The 23,120-nt window shown below is 46.1% G+C and overlaps 1 protein-coding gene across 4 annotated transcripts in view; it reads right to left on the reverse strand.

The window, feature by feature from the left end:
- Dlgap2 (DLG associated protein 2) overlaps positions 1-23,120 on the reverse strand; it is a 604,909-nt gene that overhangs the window by 500,954 nt on the left and 80,835 nt on the right. For 2 of the 4 annotated variants that reach the window (XM_058580239.1, XM_058580223.1), the window contains exons 1-2: positions 22,497-22,595; positions 3,210-3,431 (exon numbers count right to left, since the gene is read on the reverse strand). The exons of 1 other annotated variant lie outside the window; for it this stretch is intronic. In XM_058580239.1, coding sequence (XP_058436222.1) covers positions 3,210-3,248 — 39 coding nt within the window. In that variant the 5' untranslated portion in view covers positions 3,249-3,431; positions 22,497-22,595. Of the gene's footprint in view, positions 1-3,209; positions 3,432-22,496; positions 22,596-23,120 lie in introns of those variants that run through there. One more of the 4 variants, XM_058580237.1, reaches the window with a different exon arrangement.

Raw genomic sequence — 23,120 nt, forward strand, 5'->3', positions numbered from 1 at the left:
AAACAATTATGGAAAGTATGACTCTCAAATAAACTTTCCAAGCAGTATTGCATCCACCCACATTCCCACTGAGTTTGAGTTCATAGAGGTTGTCAAATAGGTAATACAAACAATTCCTTACACACCAGCATCACAGAGAATGCTGGAATAGAAAGGTTGACAAAAACTAACCTGCCTTCCAGGACCCTCCCTGACAAAGTCCAACCAGTCTTCCAGGACCCTCCCTGGCAAAGTCCAACCAGTCTTCCAGGACCCTCCTGACAAAGTCCAACCAGTCTTCCAGGACCCTCCCTGGCAAAGTCCAACCAGTCTTCCAGGACCCTCCCTGGCAAAGTCCAACCAGTCTTCCAGGACCCTCCCTGGCAAAGTCCAACCAGTCTTCAAGGACCCTCCCTGGCAAAGTCCAACCAGTCTTCCAGGACCCTCCCTGGCAAAGTCCAGCCAGTCTTCAAGGACCCTCCTGACAAAGTCCAACCAGTCTTCAAGGACCCTCCTGACAAAGTCCAACCAGTCTTCAAGGACCCTCCCTGGCAAAGTCCAGCCAGTCTTCAAGGACCCTCCCTCGCAAAGTCCAACCAGTCTTCAAGGACCTTCACTGGCAAAGTCCAACCAGTCTTCCAGGACCCTCCTGACAAAGTCCAACCCGTCTTCAAGGACCCTCCCTCTCAAAGTCCAACCAGTCTTCAAGGACCTTCACTGGCAAAGTCCAACCAGTCTTCCAGGACCCTCCTGACAAAGTCCAACCAGTCTTCCAGGACCCTCCTGACAAAGTCCAACCAGTCTTCCAGGACCCTCCTGACAAAGTCCAACCAGTCTTCAAGGACCCTCCCTGGCAAAGTCCAGCCAGTCTTCAAGGACCCTCCTATGCAATGTCCAACCAGTCTTCAAGGACACTCCTTGGCAAAGTCCAACCAGTCTTCAAGGACCTTCACTGGCAAAGTCTAACCAGTCTTCAAGGACCTTCACTGGCAAAGTCTAACCAGTCTCCCAGGACCCTCCCTGACAAAGTCTAACCAGTCTTCCAGGACCCTCCCTGGCAAAGTCCAACCAGTCTTTGATAGGTCGGTGGCAGCGACTTGGTGGCGACTTAGTGGCAACTTAGAACAAAGCAGCCCTCGCTGGAAAAGAACATCAATCAGATGCCGGCGGGAACGCCTGTCAATCAGCCAGATCTCCTGACTAACGCCTGTCAATCAACAGGACCCCCCTGGCCAATCCTGGAGTTCAGCCAACTCCCCTGACCAACTCCAAGGGGGCAAGGGACTCTAAGAACACCTTTTCCTGTCCTGAGCCCTTCCCTTCCTGCTGTAAGCCCCATAAAAGTCTAATCCGGTCGCGCTTCCACCCGGTTTCTCCTCAGACCCTTCCCCTGTCCCCTTCTTTGGGTCTGATCGAGTTCCACCCAGGAGTGATATCTTAATAAAGCCTGTTCAGCAGCCCTTTTAAATCTGCCTCTTTGGTTGCTGCCTGCCCAGCCTGATCTGACATCTTGGTGCCGACACCCTGGAAGGGATCTTTGGGCTTCTCCCTCAGGAGATTGAAGCCCATCCCTTCCCCCTTGAAACAAACCGGGAAATTTCTCATCAGCTCCTTCCCTCTCCCTTTATCTGGGCGGACAGGAGTGGGGTAAGTTCCTCCTTTCCCCTGACCTTCCAAACCCTTCTTTCTGTCTGTCTGCGGGGTCTATCCGTAAGTCACGCGCGTGCCATAGGCCCTGCCCGTTCTGTTCAGGGCTCTGGGGACTGTGGAGACGTCCCAGTCCTCCTCAGAGCCCCCGCCCGTATCTGTCCGTAGGTGAGTGCGGACAGAATTTGGGACGTCTTTTTCTGCTCCCACTCACCCCCGAGGGTGCCGGAAGGTCATGGGAAACGCAGAGTCCTCTCCTTAGACCCCAAAGTCCTCTGGGTGTCTATATTCAAATTCTGCCAAGTTAGGGCTCATTCAAGAACCACCTGGTATTTTACTGCACTGAGACAATGGGTCACAATGGCCCCCGGAAGGAACTGTTGATTTTAAACCCTCACTGAATCGGACAATTTCCGTCACCGGACAGGGAAGTGGGAAACCACGCTCAGGCTTTGTGAGATTCGCTCCCGTCCTGCCCTCTGCCCCCTGCTCTCTGCTCCCGACCTGCCCTCTGCTCTTCGCGCCTATCCTTCCTGTCGGTATTCCCTCCCAGCGGTACTGTGTCCCCTCCTCCTCCCTGCTGCAGCCACTGCTCGAGGCCCAGTCTGCATGCTTCCAGTCTGCCTGGCCACCAGACACGTGCGCCCTTCCTCCCTCCCTTGCTGGCTCTCCACGCGTGCCTCCCTCTGCTGCCCTGGTTCCAACAGGCAGGCAGAATGGGTCCCACCTGGCTGCAGTGGATGGGATCTGCGGATCTGCCCCTCCCCCTCCCCCTCCCCCACAATCTTCTTCCTCTCCTGCTACCTTGATTTCCCCGCCCACCTCTTCCACTGATACCACCCTTCCCCTCCTTCTCCACCCCTCTGCTCTTCCTCCTCTCCTACAGCCATGATCCCTCCACCCACTCACCCCTCCCTTCTCCCTCTTATCAGACCACCCACAGGTCCTTAGTCCTCTCAGGGAAGCAGCTGGTGCTGAAGGGATGGTCGGAGTACACGTCCCATTTTCGCTTTCAATCTTTCAGTCTTTCCCAGATTGAAAAACCTCTTGGGTCCTTCTCTGCTGACTCTTCTGCTTGTATTAAGGAATTCCGACATCTCTCCCAGACCTATGACCTTACCTGGCACACGACGTCTATGTTGTTCTGTCCTCTACTCTGACCCCAGATGAGCGAGCCCGCATTCAGCAGGCTGCTCAAGATCATGCTGACCAAATTCGTTTAACAGATATGACTCTCCCCACAGGTGAAGCAGCTGTTCCCCTAACCGAACCTAACTGGGACTATCAAGATGGCCAACAAGGTCGCCGTCACTGTGCTGGCATGGTCCAATATCTTATAGCAGGCATGCCAGCAGTTCCTAATAAGGTAGTTAACTTCGATAAACTGAGGGAAATTACCCAGAATCCTGATGAAAATCCAGCCTTATTTCTCAACCGCCTTACAGAGGCCCTAACCAAATACACTAAGCTGGACCTTGAGTCTCCCACCAGGGCTACAGTGTTAGCAACCCATTTCATTACTCAATTGGCTCATGATATTAGAAAAAGCTCAAATGAGCTGAGGAGGGCCCTCAGACCCCTACCTGAGATCTGGTGAAAATGGCCTTTGAAGCAGGCTCCATTGCAGAAAAAGGTCACGCCCAAACCCCGGCCTTGGCAGCGGCCCTGAGGCCTACGTCTCCAGCAGAAGTTTCAGAGGGGATCCAGCATTCCTCTCCACCAGAGGCTTGCCTCAAATGTGGATGCGAAGGTCACTGGGCTCGCCAATGCCCAGACCCACGGCCTCCTTCCAGGCCATGCCCCACCTGTAACCAGACAGGACATTGGAAGAGTGACTTCCCCATGGCTGGCCCTTCCTCGGCGCCTCTACGCAGGGGTATGACCAGCCAGAAGGTCCCTTCTTCTGAACTTTTGGGGTTCGCAGAAGACTGAAGAAGCCCAGACTTGAAGATCCCCATCACCCTAGCCGAGCCCAGGGTAATGCTCCAGGCAGCGGGTAAGTCCATACGGGGGCTACCTATTCTGTCTTGCCTGCCCACTCTAGGCCTCTGTTTCCTTCCCAGGTCTCAGTTATGGGGATTCATGGCAAACCCTCCTCCCCAAACCAAACTGCTAAGCTGGCCTGTGCCCTGGAGGGACACCCAATCACTCCCTTTTTTTTAGTCATTCCATCTTGTCCAGTTCCTCTCCTAGGCAGAGATGTTCTCCAATTACTAGGAGCCACCCTCCAACCACACCCCAAAAATACTACCACCCATCTCCTTCTGCCTTTCTTACACTCTCTAATGACCTGACAGTACCTACTGTGCCATTGCCCCCCCGATCTAGTTGATCCCCAGGTCTGGGACATCTCTACACTAGTCATAGCCTCCCACCACAAGCCAGTCCATTTCCAGCTGAAACCCCAAACTAAACTTCCTTGAGTCCCTAAGACTCCCCCTGCAACACTCCCGTATTTCTGGTACGCAAACCCTCAGGGGCCTATCACTTAGTGCAGGACCTGCGCCTAATTAACGAGGCGGTTATTCCCATCCACCCGGTGGTTCCCGGCCCTCACACTTTTCTTACTCATATCCCCCTTTGACCACTCACTTTACTGTCCTGGATCTTAAAGCTGATTTCTTTACAGTGCCTCTGCATCCTGACTCTTAATACCTCTTTGCCTTCACATGGAAAGACCCTACATTCTTTAGGTTTCAACAGCCAACATGGACAGGCCTACCCCAAGGCTTTAGGGACAGTCCCTACCTCTTTGGTCAGGCCTTGACACAGGATTTAACTGTTTGTGATTTGGGAATAGCACTCTCTTACAGTTGGATAGAAGCCTTCCCTACCTCCAGGGAAACCGCTGACACCGTCGCCTCCATCCTCATTGAGCAGATCATTTCCAGGTTTGGACTTCCCACCTCCATCCAGTCCGACAACGGTCCAGTCTTCACTTCTCAGGTTGCTCAACTAGTCTCCAAAGGCCTCAACATCACGTGGAGGCTCCCCATCCCCCACTGACCCCATACAGTCATACTTCCATACTGGGGCCCACCAAACTGGAAGTTTCTCGCCAACCCTCTCCTTCTTTTACTAATCACTAATCTCTCTCAAGCTTCTATTCCAACCCACAGATGGGGCTTCTACATCCAAGCGACATGGCAACAGGATGGCACCACCCGCTCTCAGTTTATGGGCCAAGGCGATTGCCCTTTCACTGGCTGTCATCGGGCCGTCACCCTTAATGTTACTGGATTCAATAGGGCCGCCGTCCCACTTATGTTCAGCAATGCTGTGCTTCATAGCAGACCAAACTGAGGAATCTTGTTTGGATCTTACTCCATTGACTGCAGTTTCTCCTCAGACCCTTCCCCTGTCCCCTCTGTGGGTCTGATCGAGTTCCGCCCGGGAGTGACATCTCAATAAAGCCTCGCCCGCCTGATCTGACAGTCTTCAAGGACCCTCCTAACAAAGTCCAACCAGTCTTCCAGGACCCTCTTTGGCAAAGTCCAACCAGTCTTCAAGCACCCTCCTGACAAAGTCCAACCAGTCTTCCAGGACCCTCCTGACAAAGTTCAACCAGTCTTCCAGGACCCTCCCTGACAAAGTCCAACCAGTCTTCAAGGACCCTCCCTGACAAAGTCCAACCAGTCTTCAAGGACCCTCCCTGGCAAAGTCCAACCAGTCTTCAAGGACCCTCCTGACAAAGTTCAAACAGTCTTCCAGGACCCTCCTGACAAAGTCCAACCAGTCTTCCAGGACCCTCCCTGACAAAGTCCAAGTCACCTTCCAGGGCCCTCTCTGGCAAAGCCCAACCCATTTTCCAGGACCCTCTGTGCACACTCTTGCAGTTGCCAGTGTCAGCAATGAGTGAGCATCAAGAAGACCTCATGAGCTTCCTCCCAGGAGTGCACCAGGGGTCCTGAATCCCTGCCAGGGGCTGGCTTCAGGGCTAAAGAGGCAGTCTAATCTGATTCTCCTTGCTGGTTAGGCCTACAGGACCTCCCAGATCTGCCGTTCCACAGAATTCCTGTGGGACCCTTGCAGGGCCTTCATTCCCTAGCCAGGATGGAGCCAAAGGAAGCTCATGTCTCTCCGCAGCAAGCGGAGTGCCTCACTCCACCAGCCCATGAGCAGCCACCACGGCAGCCAGAGGCCATTGCCAAGGAGAAACAGACTGTGCCCTCACACCTCCATGTCAAAGCTGCACAGGAGGCTGGGTCTGCCCACCAGGATGTTGCACACTGTCTCCTCCGCACTCTCAAGACCTGTTCCTCTAGAACAGTGGGACTAAGTTGGTGTACATTACTGCTGATGCTCTTTCTATAAACTCACCTCAGAAAACTACATCATGACAGAGAGGATTTCTCAGGAACCAAGGAACTTGATTCCCATGACCTAGTCCACACTGGACATGAAACAGCCTCCCAAAACCTCATACATGCCGTGAGTGAATCCCACTCATCTTCATAACCAGGGCTAAGTAAAAGGCCCACTTTAGACTCTGACAGAGAATCTGAAAGACGAGGCCCTCATTTCAAGGAAACTCCTTTCCAGGTCTGCTGGATCCCTCCTGCTGTCCTGACCTGAACCAGTGCCAGCCACACAGGACCTGGAGTTGGAACCTGGCTGCTTGTAGTGCATTCCTCAAGGCCCCCCTGGACATCACCAAAGCCCCTGGGCAGGAGCCTCATCATCCCCTGGGGCAAGTACACTCTTCATAGAGCCAAAGAGTTAGGCTCTGACGCCTCCAGGGCACCTACCCAGCTCTGTCCTGAGAGCAGCCAGAGGCCATTGCCAAGGAAAAACGGACTGTGCCCTCAAACCTCTATGTCAAAGCTGCACAAGAGGCTGGGTCTGCCCATCAGCCAGTGTGGCCCTTCTTACCTCAGCAGCTTCCCCACCACCCAGGGCCCTGCCCCTGAACCTTGAACAACTCCCTTGCCCAAAATGCCTTCCGCTGTGCCCTGAGACTGCCTGGTCTCACTCCCATCTCTCTACAGAGCTCGTGGAGACCCAGGGGCAGTCATCAGGAGGATCCTTCCAGGATGCAGGGAGAAGACACAGAGAGGCCTCAGAGATATCAGCTTGCCCACATTTGACCTTGGCCCTTCGGCCTCCAGGACTAGGAGAGTAAACGTGTCTTCTTAAAACTCAGGCTTCGACCCTGCAGCCCAAGAACACCAACACAGAAGGAATGCAGATCTGGGGGCTCACAGGAGCAGAACTGCCCCTCTGTCATGAACTACATGCTCCTCCCAGTCTACTCAACCCTTTGAAGGACTCCCTCACCACCAGCAAGGAGAGGGGCTTGCACCTGGTGCCCACCCTGAGGCTCCTGGAGAAGGGTCCTCCACAGGGCCCTGGGGATCATCCCTTGTCCACACCACACCCAAGCTCACTCTGAGGAAGAGGCCTGGCTTTCTCCATTTTTGTGTCCAGCTTCATGAAGGCAAAACAGTGCCAACATCTGTCAGTGCAACTCCGTCCCCCCACCAGGTGTCACTTTAGGGTCTACGAGCAGCCCAGCACACCCCATGCCCAGTACTTAGTCTCTGTAAACACTGAGCAGGGCCGACTAACTCACCATTACTATCTGCTATGGTTTAGATATTAGGTATCCCCGAAGGCTCATAGAGAGACAATGCAAGAAAGTTTAGAGGTGAAATGATTGGGTTGGGAGAGCCTAACATAATCTGTGCATTGATCCACTGATAGGGATTAACTGGGTGTAACTCTAGGCAGGTGAAGAGTGGCTGGAGGAGCTGGGTCCCTAGGGGTGTGCCTTTAGGTTTATATTTTGTCCCTGAAAAGGAACGTTCTCTCTATTTCCTAGTACCATGGCCCCTGCCACTTTACCCTACACACCCCTCCACCATGATGTTCTGCCTTGTCTCAGGCACAGAGCAGTGGAGTCAGCTGCCTATGAACAGAGACCTCTGAAGCCATGAGACCCAAACAAACTCTTCCTCCTCTAAAATTGTCCATGTCTGGTCTCTAGGTCACAGCAATGAAAAACTAACTAAAAAACCATCATTCCTGGGACATCCGCGCTGAGGAGCACCACAGGGAACACCTGACAGGTTCTCTGAACCGGGGGACAGCAGGAACGGCTATGCAGGTTGTCAGTTCCAGAGGAAGGAAAGCCCACAAGGAGCCACACTGCCTCAGCAGAGCACCGCTGACTGCTGGGAAGAGGGACTGCTGCACGTGCATGGCTGCCCCTGGGACTCTCCCCAGCAAGATCTGTGGGCTGGGTATATCCAAATCAGCACCAGGGCTAAGCCCTTTGGATAACACAGAGATGGGGCTGCTGCTTCTCTGCAGTACAGATGCCCCTTCACCTGGGCGCTCACTTTGTTCAGTAAGTAGAGATCAGTTCAAAGAGCAAAGGCCTCCAAGGAAGGAAAATGCCTGGGACACAGGTCAGTCTCAAGCCTGGAGAACAGGTCCATGTTTGACAGATTCAAGTGATAAAAACAAACCCCAGGGAGCTGAGGCAGCCTGCAGGGAGCCAAAGAGACCTAGGAGCCTAGGGCAGAGGAGTGACAGAGCCAGAGGTGTGGAGGTTCGACTCAGCAGAAAGGTCCTGGCGGTTTCACTTTCCTCCAGGGCTCAGGAGTCTGGCCACCCAAGCTTGTATGGAGAAAGCTGTACTCACAGCTCAGGAGGCGAGGAGGCCGCTGGCTGGAGCCTAGGAGTCCCAGGCCAGCAGGCCACACAGCAAGAGCCCTCTCCACAAGACCAAGAGCATCGGCACTGCAGCTCAAGAGAACGGAACGTACATCCATCTCAAACCCTTGGCACACAACTGTGAGCAGGACTGCTGCTCTGCCTCACCAGCTTGGCCAGAAAACGCCTGCCCAGCCTCAGGCTGGGGAGAAGTCCTTACTACAGAGCTGTTACAGAACATCGAAATGCCAACATGGGCACCTGCTCAACAGAGAGGGTGCAAAGGGGGCAAGCTGGGCGTGGCCCACGGAAATGCAGACGGTGACACAAAGGCCTGGCCTGGTAGCGCCTACCTGGGTTTTGGTTTCCAGGGAGTATCTCTGAATGCAGAGGTTGGCTGACTGAAAAGCAGCACCACATGAATACAGCAGGTGATATTTCAAGTGCTCAATGGGTAGTTTAGACATTTATCAATGTTTCAAGCGGCAGGTAATGTTTCTGATACTCCTACCACTCAGTTGTTGGGTGAATTTAACTGAGTGGCTGTCTTTGTGGAAGCACACATAGGAACAACGGAACTGTGTGCAAGCTAATATGTGCACACGCACAAATGTTCACAGAGACCCACACTTGAGTTCATGAAGCCTTATTCTTGAAGGATTAAAATGTTTACTAAACAATAAAGTAGTACAAAATTGGGAAGAAACTATAAACAAAAAGTCTTCTTTGGGATCATACTTTTCCCTTTTACTACTTTGAAAATGGCAAAGGAGCTAATCCTACCCACTGTTATGAAATACAGGAAAAAAAATTTTACTGTGAAATTATTTGTCCAGAAAATGTATAGATTTTGTGCAAATTCGTGATGAAAATAAAATCTCCACAGATGAAAACTCAACATGGATTTAGATAAAAATCCTGTGGCAGCAGAATAATGACCCAAGGACATCTGCACCCTAATCCCCAGAGCTGTGGATTCGACTTCATGTGGAGGAGACTCTGCAGCCATGACTGAGGCTCCTGAGGTGGGCAATGGCCCTGGACAGCTGGTAGACCCAGTCTAGGGGGTCCTTAAAGGCAGATGAGTGACAGAAAGCCCTCCAGGCTGCTGGCTCTGCAGATGGGGAGAGGACATAGCCAGGATCTGGGGAAGAAGGAAAAGACACATGGCTGACCTGCCCAAAGGCTCCAGGATGAGCTGAGCCCTTTACACACCTTGATCTCAGCCCCAGGAGACCGGTGTCAACCTTCTGACCTGCACAACCATGAGGCATGCTCTTGGACCTCGGAGGATAAGACACTGTGGTCATGAGCTCTCCACTGCACAGGCACAGAGGAGCTCGCTTAGCTCTGCTCTGCCCCTCCCCAAGAAGTCTGGGAAGGGCTTGGCAACATCACGGCTTCCCGACCTGCTCCCCAAGCTCTTGTGCCTACAAACCCAGTAGACTTGCTGTCAGCACAGGAGGGTGCCACAATGCAGCCCGGTTGCTGGGATATGTGGCCTCTCCCAAGGTGCTGATTGGGCTCCCCACATGGCCACGTAGCTTAAAGCCCACACTACAAAGCAGCAACATGAATGTTTGCAAAGAAAAACAACAGAAGGAAGTACAATAAAAGTGCACTATGAACTGATGAATGTTCCCGGGCCCAGTGATGCCCATGCCAGGAACTTGACAGCAGCATCTCTCAGTGGAGGGTGTGACGACTAGACAACCAATCTGCAGCAGAAGTAAGGAGAGTCCTACATCTATTCAGAGTAAATTCAGGACTGAAGACAGAAATGCAAAAATTGTATAAAAATGGGCGGTTTGTGTTTGGGGCTCTTTTCCAGATATGACTACTCAGAATTAATTCTTATATATAAAACATGATAAAGCTGAACTCAAATGTCAATCTGAGAAACAAAAAATCCCAGTAATACTGAAATGAGTAAATGACCCAACCATGCAATTCATGAACTGGAAAAGGAGGGAAAGAAGGAAGAGAACCTTCCGCACAGAAAACGAAGTGAAATAAACCAAAATCATCCATTAGTGGCAATCTCTGAACATTTTTTGTTCATTTTGTTTGTGTTCACTTTTCCATGAGACACAGTTTTTAAACAGAGAAAATAATAAATAATTTAAAAGAATCTATAATTATAGTTTTGATAATTCTATAATAATTAGCTTAAAAGAAGGTACTTCTATAAATAATTTTTATGCTTTATTTTTAAATGCAAATTTACTTCCTAATTTGCTGAAGTACAGGAGCTGGAATTGACTACAAAAGTGAAGATCCTCATCTCCCAATAGCTAGAAGTCCCTACGAACTAAAAGGACTCTGGAGTCACAAGCAAAGCCGCCTCTCACATTGCAGGTAGTAGAAGAACAGGAGTGGGACACATCTGCCCCCACACTGAAGAACCTCAGTCAAAACCCAGGTTTCCAACCAACACACAAATATTGGCTATTTTTACACGTTCTGCCCCTATCTTCTCATGAAACATCAGAGACCGGATTCTCTGCAGGTGTGACAGGTGACATCCTGCTCTTAAGGTCCTACCGGTAAGGGGGAGGGGGATAAGGCATTATGGACTCTTCCTATCTTAGACAAACAGAAACTAAAGCCAAATAGGACATGGGCTTAATAAAGACAAAAAGTTACATTTGTCAAAGTTAAGCACATTTGAAGAAATCAGACAGCATTCCAAAACCTAAGTAAAATCCAAAGATTCTTTACCACATGGAAAGGAACAATGCTGTTTTGATACACACCGTTCTTGGAATGTGAATCTATTCTATTTAGACATTTAAGATAATAAATGGTTCCTATTTAATTTTTATTCCTACTTACTCCTCATCTCTGAGCAACACAGGTCTATTCACGGTTGCCTTAAGAATGAGAATTTTCTTTTACAAAATTAATTATATTTTTACATTCGGAATGATTGAGGCTGGACCTGGAACTAATGCTAAGAATTCTTTCTGTGAATTCACAATAGCCAAATTATGGAATCAGCCCAGATGTCCATCAATAGATAAATGGATTAAGAAAATGTGGTATATATACACAATGGGGTTTTACTCAGCCATAAAGAAAGTAGGGAGACAAAAGTCCTAAAACTAACAAGAACCCCAGTAAAGACAGTCAGAGAGAGAGAGCTCAGGCCCCACCCAAGTAAAGACAATTAGAGAGGGAACTCAGGCTCCACCTCGGGCATCTAAACAGACATCAACAACAGAGAAAAGTCCCAGAACAAATAAGTTAATTACACACAAAAGAACAAACACACACACACAAAAAAGAGATGGAGGAATCCACCTCAATTGATGAGCAAGTCCAAGGGCTCTGAAAACATGAAAAAACAGGCAAACAAGTCTCCCCCAAAATCCACAATTCCACAACAAAGAATCCCACTGGTAGTGAAGTGATAAAAACCTAGAGAAAGATTATAAAGAACTGATTATTAAAATGTTCAATGAACTAAAAGAAGATCTAAGGAAGAAATTAAGAGAGCAATTACAGAAGATGAAAGACCACTTTAATAAAGAAATAGCAACAGTGACAAGAAACCAAGCAGAACTCCTAGAAATGAAAGGCACAATCAATCAAATTAAAAACTCACTTGAAGGCATCACTAAGAGTTAGATGGTGTAGAAAACAGAACCTCACCCTTGAAAATAGAACTTCACACATTAAAGACGGGCTATAGGATCTTGAGTGCAAAGAAGGCAATAAGGGGAAAAAATTTTAGAACACGCACGACCAGAATCTATAAGAACTCTGGAGCAACTTTAAAAGACCAAACCTGAGAATTGTTGATATAAAAAAGAACACAGAGACACAAACAAAAGATACAAAGAACATTTTCAATGAGATAGTTATGGAAAACTGTTGCCATATCAGAAATGAGATAGACATCCACGTACAGGATGCTTAAAGGACCCCAAATAGACTCACTCAAATGAGAAGCTCACTAAGACATATCATAATCAAAATATCTGACATAGAAAATAAGGAAAGATTATTAAAAGCCATAAGAGAGAAACAGCAAGTCACAAATGTGAAGCAAACCAAAAAGGCTCATCTCAGACCCTAAAATCAAGGAGGTCCTTGAATGGGAAATTCAAAGCCCTAAAAGAAAACAACTATCAGCTGAGGATACTACACCCAGCAAAACACAATTTCAAATTTGAGAGGGAAATAAAACTTTTCAACAAGAAGATTAAATTAAAATTTTCATGAGTACCAAGCCAGCACTACAAAGAATATTCAAAGATAAACTGCACACATAGGAACTAAATAACAATTCCAAAAGCTCACAAACAGAGGAAGTTCAATAGAAGAATAATCCATTAAATAAGAATTAAAATAAGATAAAATATAGCAAAATATCAAAATGGCAGGAAACCACAAACACATATCCACATATATGCTGAATGTTAATGGTCTCAACTCCCCAATTAAAAACACAGATTAGCAGGGTGGATCAAAAAAACAAGATCCAGTTATATGCTGGTTTCAAGAGATTCATCTTATAGGCAAAGACATCCACCAGCTGAAGGTAAAAAGATGGCAAAAAAATATTCTAAGCATATGGTCTATTAAAGCAAGCAGGAATTACGATCTCATATCTGACAAAGCAGAGTTCAAGCAAAAATTAATCAGAAGAGACAAAGAAGGCCGTTACATACTAGTAAAGGGAGCAATCCAACAAGAAGATGTAATAATAGTAAACACTTATGCCAACAACGTCAATGCATCCAATTACATGGAACAAATACTCCATGATATTAAATACCATGTAGACACCAACACAATAAACTGGATGATTTCAACAGTCTTATCACCAATAGAGAGGTCATCAAAACATAAAATCAATGAAAATAATTTCAACCTAAACAACATTACAAATTAAATGTACCTAATGAACATCTACAGAATATTGTGTCCCAAAAGAGCTAAATTTACAGTTGCACATGGAAGTTTTTCCAAAATAGATCATATTATAGGCCAAAAAGCAAATCTTAGATCATTTGCCAAAAATCAAATTTTAGCATATACAAAAAAAAATTGATATAATCTCATATATCCTATCAGATCATAATAGACTAAAGCTAGAAATCAACAGTAGAAAAAATAATTTAAGCCATATAAACACATGGATATTGAACAAGGTGCTCATAAATGGAAGAATGGATCAAAGAATAAATGAAAATAGAAATAAAGAAATTCTTAGAAATTAACAAGAACAAAGATACAACATAAAAATCTCTGGGACAGTATGAAAGCAATTCTAAGAGGAACTTTTATAGCACTGAGTGCCCAATTAAAAAATTAGAGAAATCCCAAATAAATAAGCTTATGTTCCACCTCAAGGCCTTAGAAAAAAAGACTGACAAACTAACCGCAAAACAAGTAGAAGACAGGAAATAATTAAGATCAGAGTTAAAATCAGTGAAATTGAGAATAAGAAACCAATATACAGGATCATTCCAGGAAAAATTGGTTCTTTGAAAAGATAAATAAGATTGACAAACCCTTAGTCAAACTAACCAAAAGAAAGGGTATGAAGACTAAACCAACAAGATCAGAGATGAAAAAGAAAAAGAAGACCCTTCTGAAATCCAGAGGATTATCAGAAACTATTATGAAAATTTATACTCAAATAAATTGGAAAGTCTGGAAGATATCAACAAATTTCTAGATCATATGACTTGCCCCAATTGAATCAGGAAGATATAGAAAAGCTAAATAGACCAATATCAAGTAATGAAATTGAAACAGCAATTAAAAGCCTTCTAAAAAAGACAATCCCAGAAACTGGATGGATTCTCAGCTAAGTTCTACCAGAACTTCACAGAAAAACTAACACCAGACTTTCCACAAAATTAAAAGGGAGGTAACACTCCCAAATACTTTTTATGAATCCAGTATAACCCTGATACCAAGACCAGACAAAGATGCATCAAGGCTCTCTCTTCACCTCTTTGAGAATTAGCTTTTTAGTTTGAATCCATCCCATTTATTGATTCTTGATTTTATTTTTTGCACTTTAGGAGTCTTGTTAAGGAAGTCAGGGTCTAATCCAACATGATGGAGATTTGGGCCTACTTTTCATTCTGTTAGGTGCAGGGTCTCTGGTCAAATTCCTAGGTCCTTGATCCATTTTGAGTTGAGTTTTGTGCAAGGTGAGAGATAGAGGTTTAATTTCATTTTGCTGCATATGGATTTCCAGTTTTCCCAGCACCATTTGTTGAAGAGGTCATCTTTTCTCCAGTGTATTTTTTGGCACCTTTGTCTAGCATAAGATAACTGTATTTATGTGGGTTTGTCTCTGTGTCTTCTATTCTGTACCTTTGAGAGAACTTTCATTTTGGGAAAAAATTTTTGCCACATGCATATCAGATAGAGCACTACTCTCCAGGATATATAAAGAACTCAAAAAACTTAACACCAAAAAAAACCCCACAAACAACCCAATCAATAAATGGGCTAATAAACTGAAGAGACACTTCTCAGAAGGTGATACACAATCAATCAACAAATACATGGAAAAATGTTCAGCATCTCTAGCAATTAGAGAAATGCAAATCAAAACTACTCTAAGATTTCATCTCACTCCAGTCAGAATGGCAGCTATTAAGAAAACAAGCAACAATAAGTGCTGGCAAGGATGTGGGGGAAAAGGACACACTCATACACTGCTGGTGGGACTGCAAATTGGTGCAACCAAAACAGAAAGCAGTATGGAGATTCCTTAGAAAACTTGGAATGGACCCCCCATTTGACCCAGCTATCTGACTCCTCAGTCTATACCCAAAGGACTTACAAAATAGCATATGACAATGACGCAACCACATCAATGTTTGCAGCAGCACAATTCACAGTAGCTAAACTGTGGATGCCCTTCAATAGACGAATGGATAAAGAAACTGTGGTACAATACACAATGGAATATTATTCAGAATTAAAAGAGAGTAATATTATGGCATTTGCAGGTAAATGAATGGAGTTGGAGAATTTCATGCTAAGCAAAATAAGCCAATCCCCCCAAAAAACAGGAGCTGAATGTTTTCTCTGATAAGTAGATGCTAATCTATAATGGGGGAGGGGATGTGGGATGAGTGGAAGAACTTGGATGGGGCAAAGGAGCAGGGAAGGTGGCAAAGGGGTAGAAAAGATGGTGGAATAAGATGGACATCATTACCTTGGGTACTTGTATGATTACATGAATGGTATGACTCTAATTCATGTACAACCAGAAAAGTGAAGACTTCTGCTCCATTTGTGTACAATGAATTGAAGATCTTTCTATGGTCATGTATAACTGATTAGAACTAATTTTTAAAAATGCAGCAAGGAAAAAAAATTACAGCAAGAGCCCTGATGAACATGATGCAAAAATTCTTAATAAAATATTAGCAAATGGCATTAAAAACTGATTAAAAAGATAATACACCACGATCAAGATGGTTTCATTCTAGAGATGCAAGTGGGTTCAACATACACAAATCAATAAGTATAATGCACCACTTAAACAGAATTAAGGACAAAAATTACATGATCATCTCAACAGATCTGCATCTGTTGAGGTCTTTGATAAAAATCCAATACCTATTCATGTTAAAAACACGGGAGAAGCAAGGTATCAAAGGAGCTTACCTCAACATCTTTAAGGCCATTAATGACAAACCCAAAGCTAATATTATACTAAATGGAGAAAAAAGAAGAGTATTTCCTCTAAGTTCAGGAATAAGACAAGGCTGTCCACTCTCATCCCTCCTATTCAATATATTTTTCAAAACATTAGTCAGAGTGACCAGGCTAGAAAAAGCAATAAAAGGGATACAAATAGGAAAAAAAGAAGTCAAACTATCTCTTTTGACAATATGGTCCTATATCTAGAAGACCCAAAAAACTCCACAAGAAGACTTTTAAAGCTTATAAATGAGTTTAGCAAAGTAGCAGGATATAAGACCAACACCCACAAATCAATAGCTTTCCTATAATCCAACAGTGATTTAGCCTAAGAAGAAATCAGGAAAAACATCCCATTTACAATAACCACAAAAAAATTAAATTCTTAGGAAATAATCTATCCAAAGAGGAAAAAGAGCTCAACAATGAAAATTATAGAACAATGCAGATAGAAATAGAAAAAGATCTTAGAAATGGAAAGATATTCCATCTTCTCGGATAGGCAAAATCAGTATTGTCAAAATGGCCATACTAGAAAAAGAAACATATATATTCAATGCAATTCTCATCAAAATACCAATGACATGCTTCACAGAATTAGAAAAAAAAAAAACACAATTCTTCTATTCATTTGGAAAAATTAGAGACCCAGAATAGCCAAAGCAATACTAAGAAAGAAAAGCAAACAGAAGGTATCATAATTCCTCATCTGGAATTATACTACAGAGCTATATAACAAAAACAGCATGGTATTGGCATCAAAATAGACAAGACAACCAATGGAACAGAATAGAAGACACAGACAAATCCACAAACCCATAGCCATCTGATATTTGACAAAGTTGCCAAAAATATATCTTGGAGGAAAAAACAGCCTTTTCAACAAATGGTGCTGGGAAAATTGGATAGCTATACATATAAAAATTAAATTAGACCCTTATCTTTCACCCTGCACAAAACTCAAATTGAATTGGATCAAAGACTTAGGAATTAGAGTAGATACTTTATAACTGCTAGAAGAAAAGGTAGGGTAAACACTCCATCATATAGGTGCTGGGACAACTTCGTTAACAAGACCCCCAAAGTGCAATAAATAAAACCAAGAAACAATAAGTGGAATGCCATCAAACCAGAAAAGCTTCAGCACAGCAAAGGAAATGATTAAGAGATTGAAGAGAGAGCCTACAGAATGGGAGAAAATCTTGGCTGGCTATTCCTCTGATAGAGGATTAATATCCAGAATACATAAAGAATTCAAAAAACTAAACACCAAAAAAATAATAATAATCCAATCAATAAATGGGCAAAAGAACTCAGCAAAAATTTCTCAAAAGAAGAAACACAAATGGCCAACAAATATTTGGGAAAAAAAATGTTCAACATCTGTAGCAACCAGGGAAATGCAAATCAAAACTACACTAAGATTGCCTCTCACTCCAGTCAAACGGCAATTATCAAGAATATGAACAACAATAAATGCTGGTGAGGTTGTGGAGAAAGGTCTACTTAACCACTGGTGGTGGGACTGCAAATTACCATGACCTCCCTGGAAAGCAGTATGGATATTCCTCAGAAAACTAGGGATGGAACCACCACATGACCCAGCTATCCCAGTCCTTGGTATTTCACCAAAAGATCTAAAATTGGCATATTATAGTGATAGTTACCTCAATATTTATAGCAGAACAATTCACAAAAGCTAAATGATGAAATCAACCCAGGTGCCACTAGTAGATGAATGCATTAAAAAATTGTGAGATACACACACACACACACACACATAAATGTATTCATAATATTTGTGTATTATAAATGTTTACAAGTGTGTGTGTGTGTGTGTGTAAAATGGAGTTTTACTCAGTCACAAAAAATGAATGAAATTATGGTACTTGCCAGTAACTGGATGGAAATGGGGAATACCCTGCTAAGTAAAATTAGCCGAACTCAGAAACTCAAAGGTTGAATGTTTTCTCTCATATGCAGAAGCTGGAGTAAAACAAAGCAAAGGGAGAGGGAAAGACAGGATCGCATAAAGATCCAATCAAATACAAATTAATAGATAAGCAAAAGGAAGTCTAGCAGCTTAGAGGGAGGGAGGGAGGACAGGAAAGGAAAGGGGGGATCACAAACAGAGATGCATTTCCATGCATGTAGGATGAACCCATTACTATGTACAACTATAAAGTTCTGATTAAAAATAAACAAATTAAAAAATAAGGAGTGAAAGGAAGGTAAGCAGAGGGAGCAGCACAGGGAGGACGGATGGCAGGGAAAAGGCCCCATGCACGAACGATTCTGTCAAAAGGAACCCAACTACTATGTATAACTCTAATGCACTAAAAAACCAAAATGGTTAATCCCTTCTGTGATTTCTCTTACTTTAAATGAGACTATATCACAATGCAGTCTGTCCTGCTTATCCAGGCACAGCAGAAATGGCAGTTCCATGGGAGGGCCGCCACAGTGTACCTTACACCAAAGGCAGGCTCACCGTGGGATAAGTCACTTCATTGCTACCCCCAACATCCAAATGCGTAATCAATTTAAATGAATCTGCATGCAAACCTGCCACCACTGTGTCCCATGAGTCCCCATGAAGAACCCTCACACTGTACCCAGTTCTGTCCAAGATCATACTCTCTCCTTGCCATGCTCATTTATATTCCAAGAGGTTAGGTCAGAAAGACCAAGCAAGGATTCTCAACCTTGCCTCTTTATCATTTTGGTCCAGATAACTCCTTGTTTTGGGGCATCCTGGGCACCGCAGGCTGTCCGCAGCAGTCCTGACCCCTATTCCAGACCAGCAGGAGCTTGCTACTGTCCAAAATGACTCCAGGTTTGACTGGGTGTCCCCAGGGGCAAAACCACTCTTATCAGGAATCAAGGTATCAGAGGAACTAGAGCTAGAGCCTAGGAGAACAGGGAAAGAGTCTTTCCCCAATTCCAAAACACATTCTCCTGGTGAGACAGGAAAAACAAACTGGATCTTTCCATGAAAAACTGTACACAGATTGGAGGGAGGTAGGGAAATGAGGATATCCGTTATCTTCTCTCTCCCTTCTTAAATCCCCACACTAGAGAGATTTATTTAAAAAAAAAAAAAGTCAATCCCAAACATAGCTGGAAAGCAAGAACACACAATCCGTAAAACCAAGTCAGTAAGGTCACCAACAGCTGAAGAGGGTGGGGTCACAGCAGTCACAGGGTTCCTGAGCCCCAGAGCAGGCAGGGAGAAGGCCGGGTAGACTCCATCAACAAACCTCAGGACCGCATGGCTTCCAAGCAGCCTCACTACCTCCAAGAATGTTTATGGACGTACACGAAGATCTGGCAGCAAGCAAGGCAGAAAATCCCAGGGAAATCTAAATGAATTCCTAATGCTGTACTGGAAAAGAACAGTCTGTTCAATGACTTTAGCTGTAACCTTCAAAAGAACAAAAATGAAGAGCAAATTAAAACCAAAACGAACAGAAGAAAGAAAATAACAAAGACCACAGGAGATATCAGTGAAGCACAGAATATAAAAACAACAATAAAAACCAGTGAAACCAGAATCTGGCTCATTGAGGGAAAAAAAATCAATAAAACTAATAAACCTCAGACTGATGAAGAAAAGAAATTAGCAACATGCAGAACAAGAGAGGCGACATCATTACAGACCCCACAAACTAAAAACAGCTTCACACCAATTGAGTCCAAAGCTTATGGTTCTCTGTGGGGACAGATGAGCTTGCAGGGGACACTTGGCTCTGTATACAGGTGCATGTGGCCTTCACCCTGCAGGCATCCAGTTGTGGGGGCCAGGGACCCTGCTGCACAGCCTGCCAGGCCAGGAAGAGCCCCATGGCCTCCCGCGATGGGAATGGCAGCAGTGTTTGTGCATCCCCCAGAGTACCACCCTCCACAGCCACAGTCCAACAAAGTGCCTTGTTCCAGCCAGGGCAAAGCTGCAGGCTGTGGCAGTCTCAGTTCCAGGGCCCATTCAGCAGCACTGGAGCTGTGGAGGGATCCTCTGCAGGAGACCCTGTGGGGCCTTTGGGGTCAGGGACCGCAGCAGCAGCTCCTCCCTGCAGTGGGGGGCTGGGAGTTGTCCTAAAAGCCTGTTCCCACAGGATGGGGATGTGCCCTGTACCAGGACTGAGCTGACACACGCTGCTACTCCTCTGCATCAGGAGTACATGGCTCCAGGAAGCCTGAGGACCACAGGGTAGCATCTCTCAAGCTCCTGGTCCTTACATGTCTACAGCTGCTGCCTCGGTGTCAGGGCACCCAAGGTGGAATTCCCAGAAGGGGCCAGTTGTCAGGGGAGCTGAGGGGACTCCAGTGAATCTAGCTGGGACCGAGTTGGATCCACAGGCCAACAGGAAGTGAGTGTGAGCCACCCACACTGTGGAGTGCCGGGACTTTCTGCTACGGAAGAGGGCGTGTCTAGAGCTACTTACCAACAGGACCACATCTGTGGGAAAGGCTGGTGGAAGACACAGCCACCAGCCCATCATCCACCTCCAGCATAAGGCAGAGACCCAACCAGCAGGGCTGCAGCCCGGGGAGATGGGCAGGTGGTGCAGAGGCGAGGGTGGGCACCAAACACCAGAGCTCCATCAGCCACCCATGATTCTCTTGGCTGTGTCACCTGTATCCTCACCTAGGAAAAGTGAACCAGCATGTGGCAGACTTGCTAAGGCAGCACAGGCTGCATCTGCATCCCTGCTTAGTATATGGCTGCAGAGTGAAGTGGGCTGCAGGGGAGGAACAGAGTCCATGGTGCTAGATGGGTGCTAGCAGCCAGGGAACACTCATCTTGGCATAAAAACAAGTCACTGGACAACCTGAGGGCAAGAGAAGGGGGAGGGTGGATGAGCAGACAGCAGTGGACTCCGGCATGTCTCTGCTGTGGCCACCCCACACTTCTGAACCACCTCCCTACACGTGCGTGACAGCTCCCTGTGTAGCCAGTGACCCTACCCAGAACATAAAACAGTCTGAACAAGACAAAAGATTTTTCCAACACCCCTGACAGTTAGAGCAGGAACAGTCCCCTACTCTCCCCACCCCAACCCCACATCCTGCCACCCAATAGCCCTGCGTAGCAGCAAGCACGAAGGAGGGCCCTGCCACCATCACAGGCCTTCTGTCCTGTTGGGCCTGCCCTGCAGGGGGCTGAGGGGTGGGAATGCTTCACCCAGGCCTGTCAGAAGGCTACACAGTGCCCTCTATCCTTTTTAACAGATGAGCTTAAATGACCCAGAGTTCCAATCAAGAATCCAAATTCCTTGAACAAATATGTAACTGCCCCATGCCAGATGCAGGGTATTTACTGAAGAGCTTGCTTGTCTCTGCTGAATCAAAGAGAAAACAGATAGTAAGAGGAGGAAAAAAAAAAAAAAAAACTGTCTTATATCCCCTCCCCTCCAAAACTCTTCACAAACTCCTGAGGTCCCAGCAAAAGAGCAGCAGTTCCTGCCCAAGTGACCTTGTGCAACAGCAGGAGATCAACACTGTCTTCTGAGCCTATCAAATCATTAAGAAAGTGCTAGAACCCTGTACAAGAGCTTCAAGCTGCCATTGAGTGAGACAGAAGAAAAGAGACTGGAGGAAGACCACAGGCAGCCGTGGCTACAATTATCCCTGTGAAATTTGGACAATTTTTATCAGATCTTTTCTGAAGTAAGAAATAACAACATATTTTGCATAATACCCACTTCCTTTCCACAAGACAAATGAAACACCTCTTTCCAGGAAGCAAAAACAAAACACTGGCACCAGGAGGGGTAAGTGCCATAACCTTGCTCTCAAACACTTGCTGCAGCTCTGTGCTCCCAGGAGCACCCAGGACTTGGGTACACTCAGATGAGCGGGCCCTGCTGGTACTGGAGCCCCTGTGTTCCCGGGAGGGCCTCAGGACTTGATGCTTCCATTGTGGTATCAGGGAAGAGAACAGGGAAAGGTCTGCACAGTGAAGCTTGTATCCTACTCACCAGGTCTCACCAGGTCTCAGCTCTGAGGGTGCAGATTTTCTCCCTGCACCTAACAGTGGAGCCACAGCATCCGGATTCCACGCACGAGACAGCTTTGAAATCACATGGACAGCCAGCCCGCCATTAGGGAAGCTCAGCTGTGAGGCTGGGCACTTAGCTCAGTCACGTCCTCATGCCTGGGTGGGCTCCGCTGGGCACACTCAACAGCCAGCCAACACCTCAGGTGGACCTCGATCACCATGATGCCTCCATTGCTTCTCAGCTACATACAAAAACAGACGCCACATTTCCAGGTTCACACGCGCCTCTATCTGACTGGAAAAGTATCTGCCTACAGCCCTGGTTGGCCTTCAGGCCTGCTTGGCCTCCTCGCATCAACGTTCAGCCCACTGAGCCCTCTCCAGCCACCCCTGGGCCCTCTGGCGGCTGAACTGTGGGCCTTGTCCCAGTACCCCCACCTGGGGCAGAGAGCCCATCACATGAGGAAATGCTTAAGCATGAGCACCCCAAAGAACAAATACAGGGAACAGGAGCAGCTGGATCACACAGTACCTGAGCCGTCCCCATGGTGCTGGGCTGGGTGCAGCAGAGGGAGTCACCGTTGGAATGGGATGCGCAGTGCTACGGCTGAGCCTCGGGCGGCAGGAAAGCCTATGATGAGGATGGATAGAAATGGGGAAAATGTGATAAAAAGGGTCAACAACCTCCCCCATGGAGAAAAAACATGGATTGTACAAAGAACGCATGAGACTAAGCAATAGTCAGATCACCTGAGAACAGCAATACGGCAAGAACTAGACAGGCACAGAGAGCCCCACATAACAGTGCCATCAGGTGTTCTCAAGCACAACCTCAGAATCGTGCACTGAGTGCTTACAATGTGCATACTATGAAAGGCACTATCTCAGTTTTACAGCGGGGTTGGACACAATGATAAACAGGGTTAGCAACTCCAAAATATTGAATCAGAGAGAAACAGTGAAACCCTACTTTAAATCAGGAGCTATAATTCCTTACACAACCAGATGATAAGACAGTGTTTGTGTGTGTAGGCTGGCTCAGCAAAGAAACAGACCAACTCTGAAAAAGAGGAGCCAAGGAATAATGGCTGATTGTTTTCTTTCCAGGAAAAAGTTGTGCTACACTGAGGGTAGCACTGATTTCAAGAGGTGCTAA

The sequence above is a fragment of the Marmota monax genome, unplaced genomic scaffold (assembly GCF_021218885.2).
Source record: "Marmota monax isolate L192 unplaced genomic scaffold, Marmota_monax_Labrador192_F-V1.1 WCK01_AAM20220418_F8-fsc00195, whole genome shotgun sequence".
NCBI lineage: Eukaryota > Metazoa > Chordata > Mammalia > Rodentia > Sciuridae > Marmota > Marmota monax.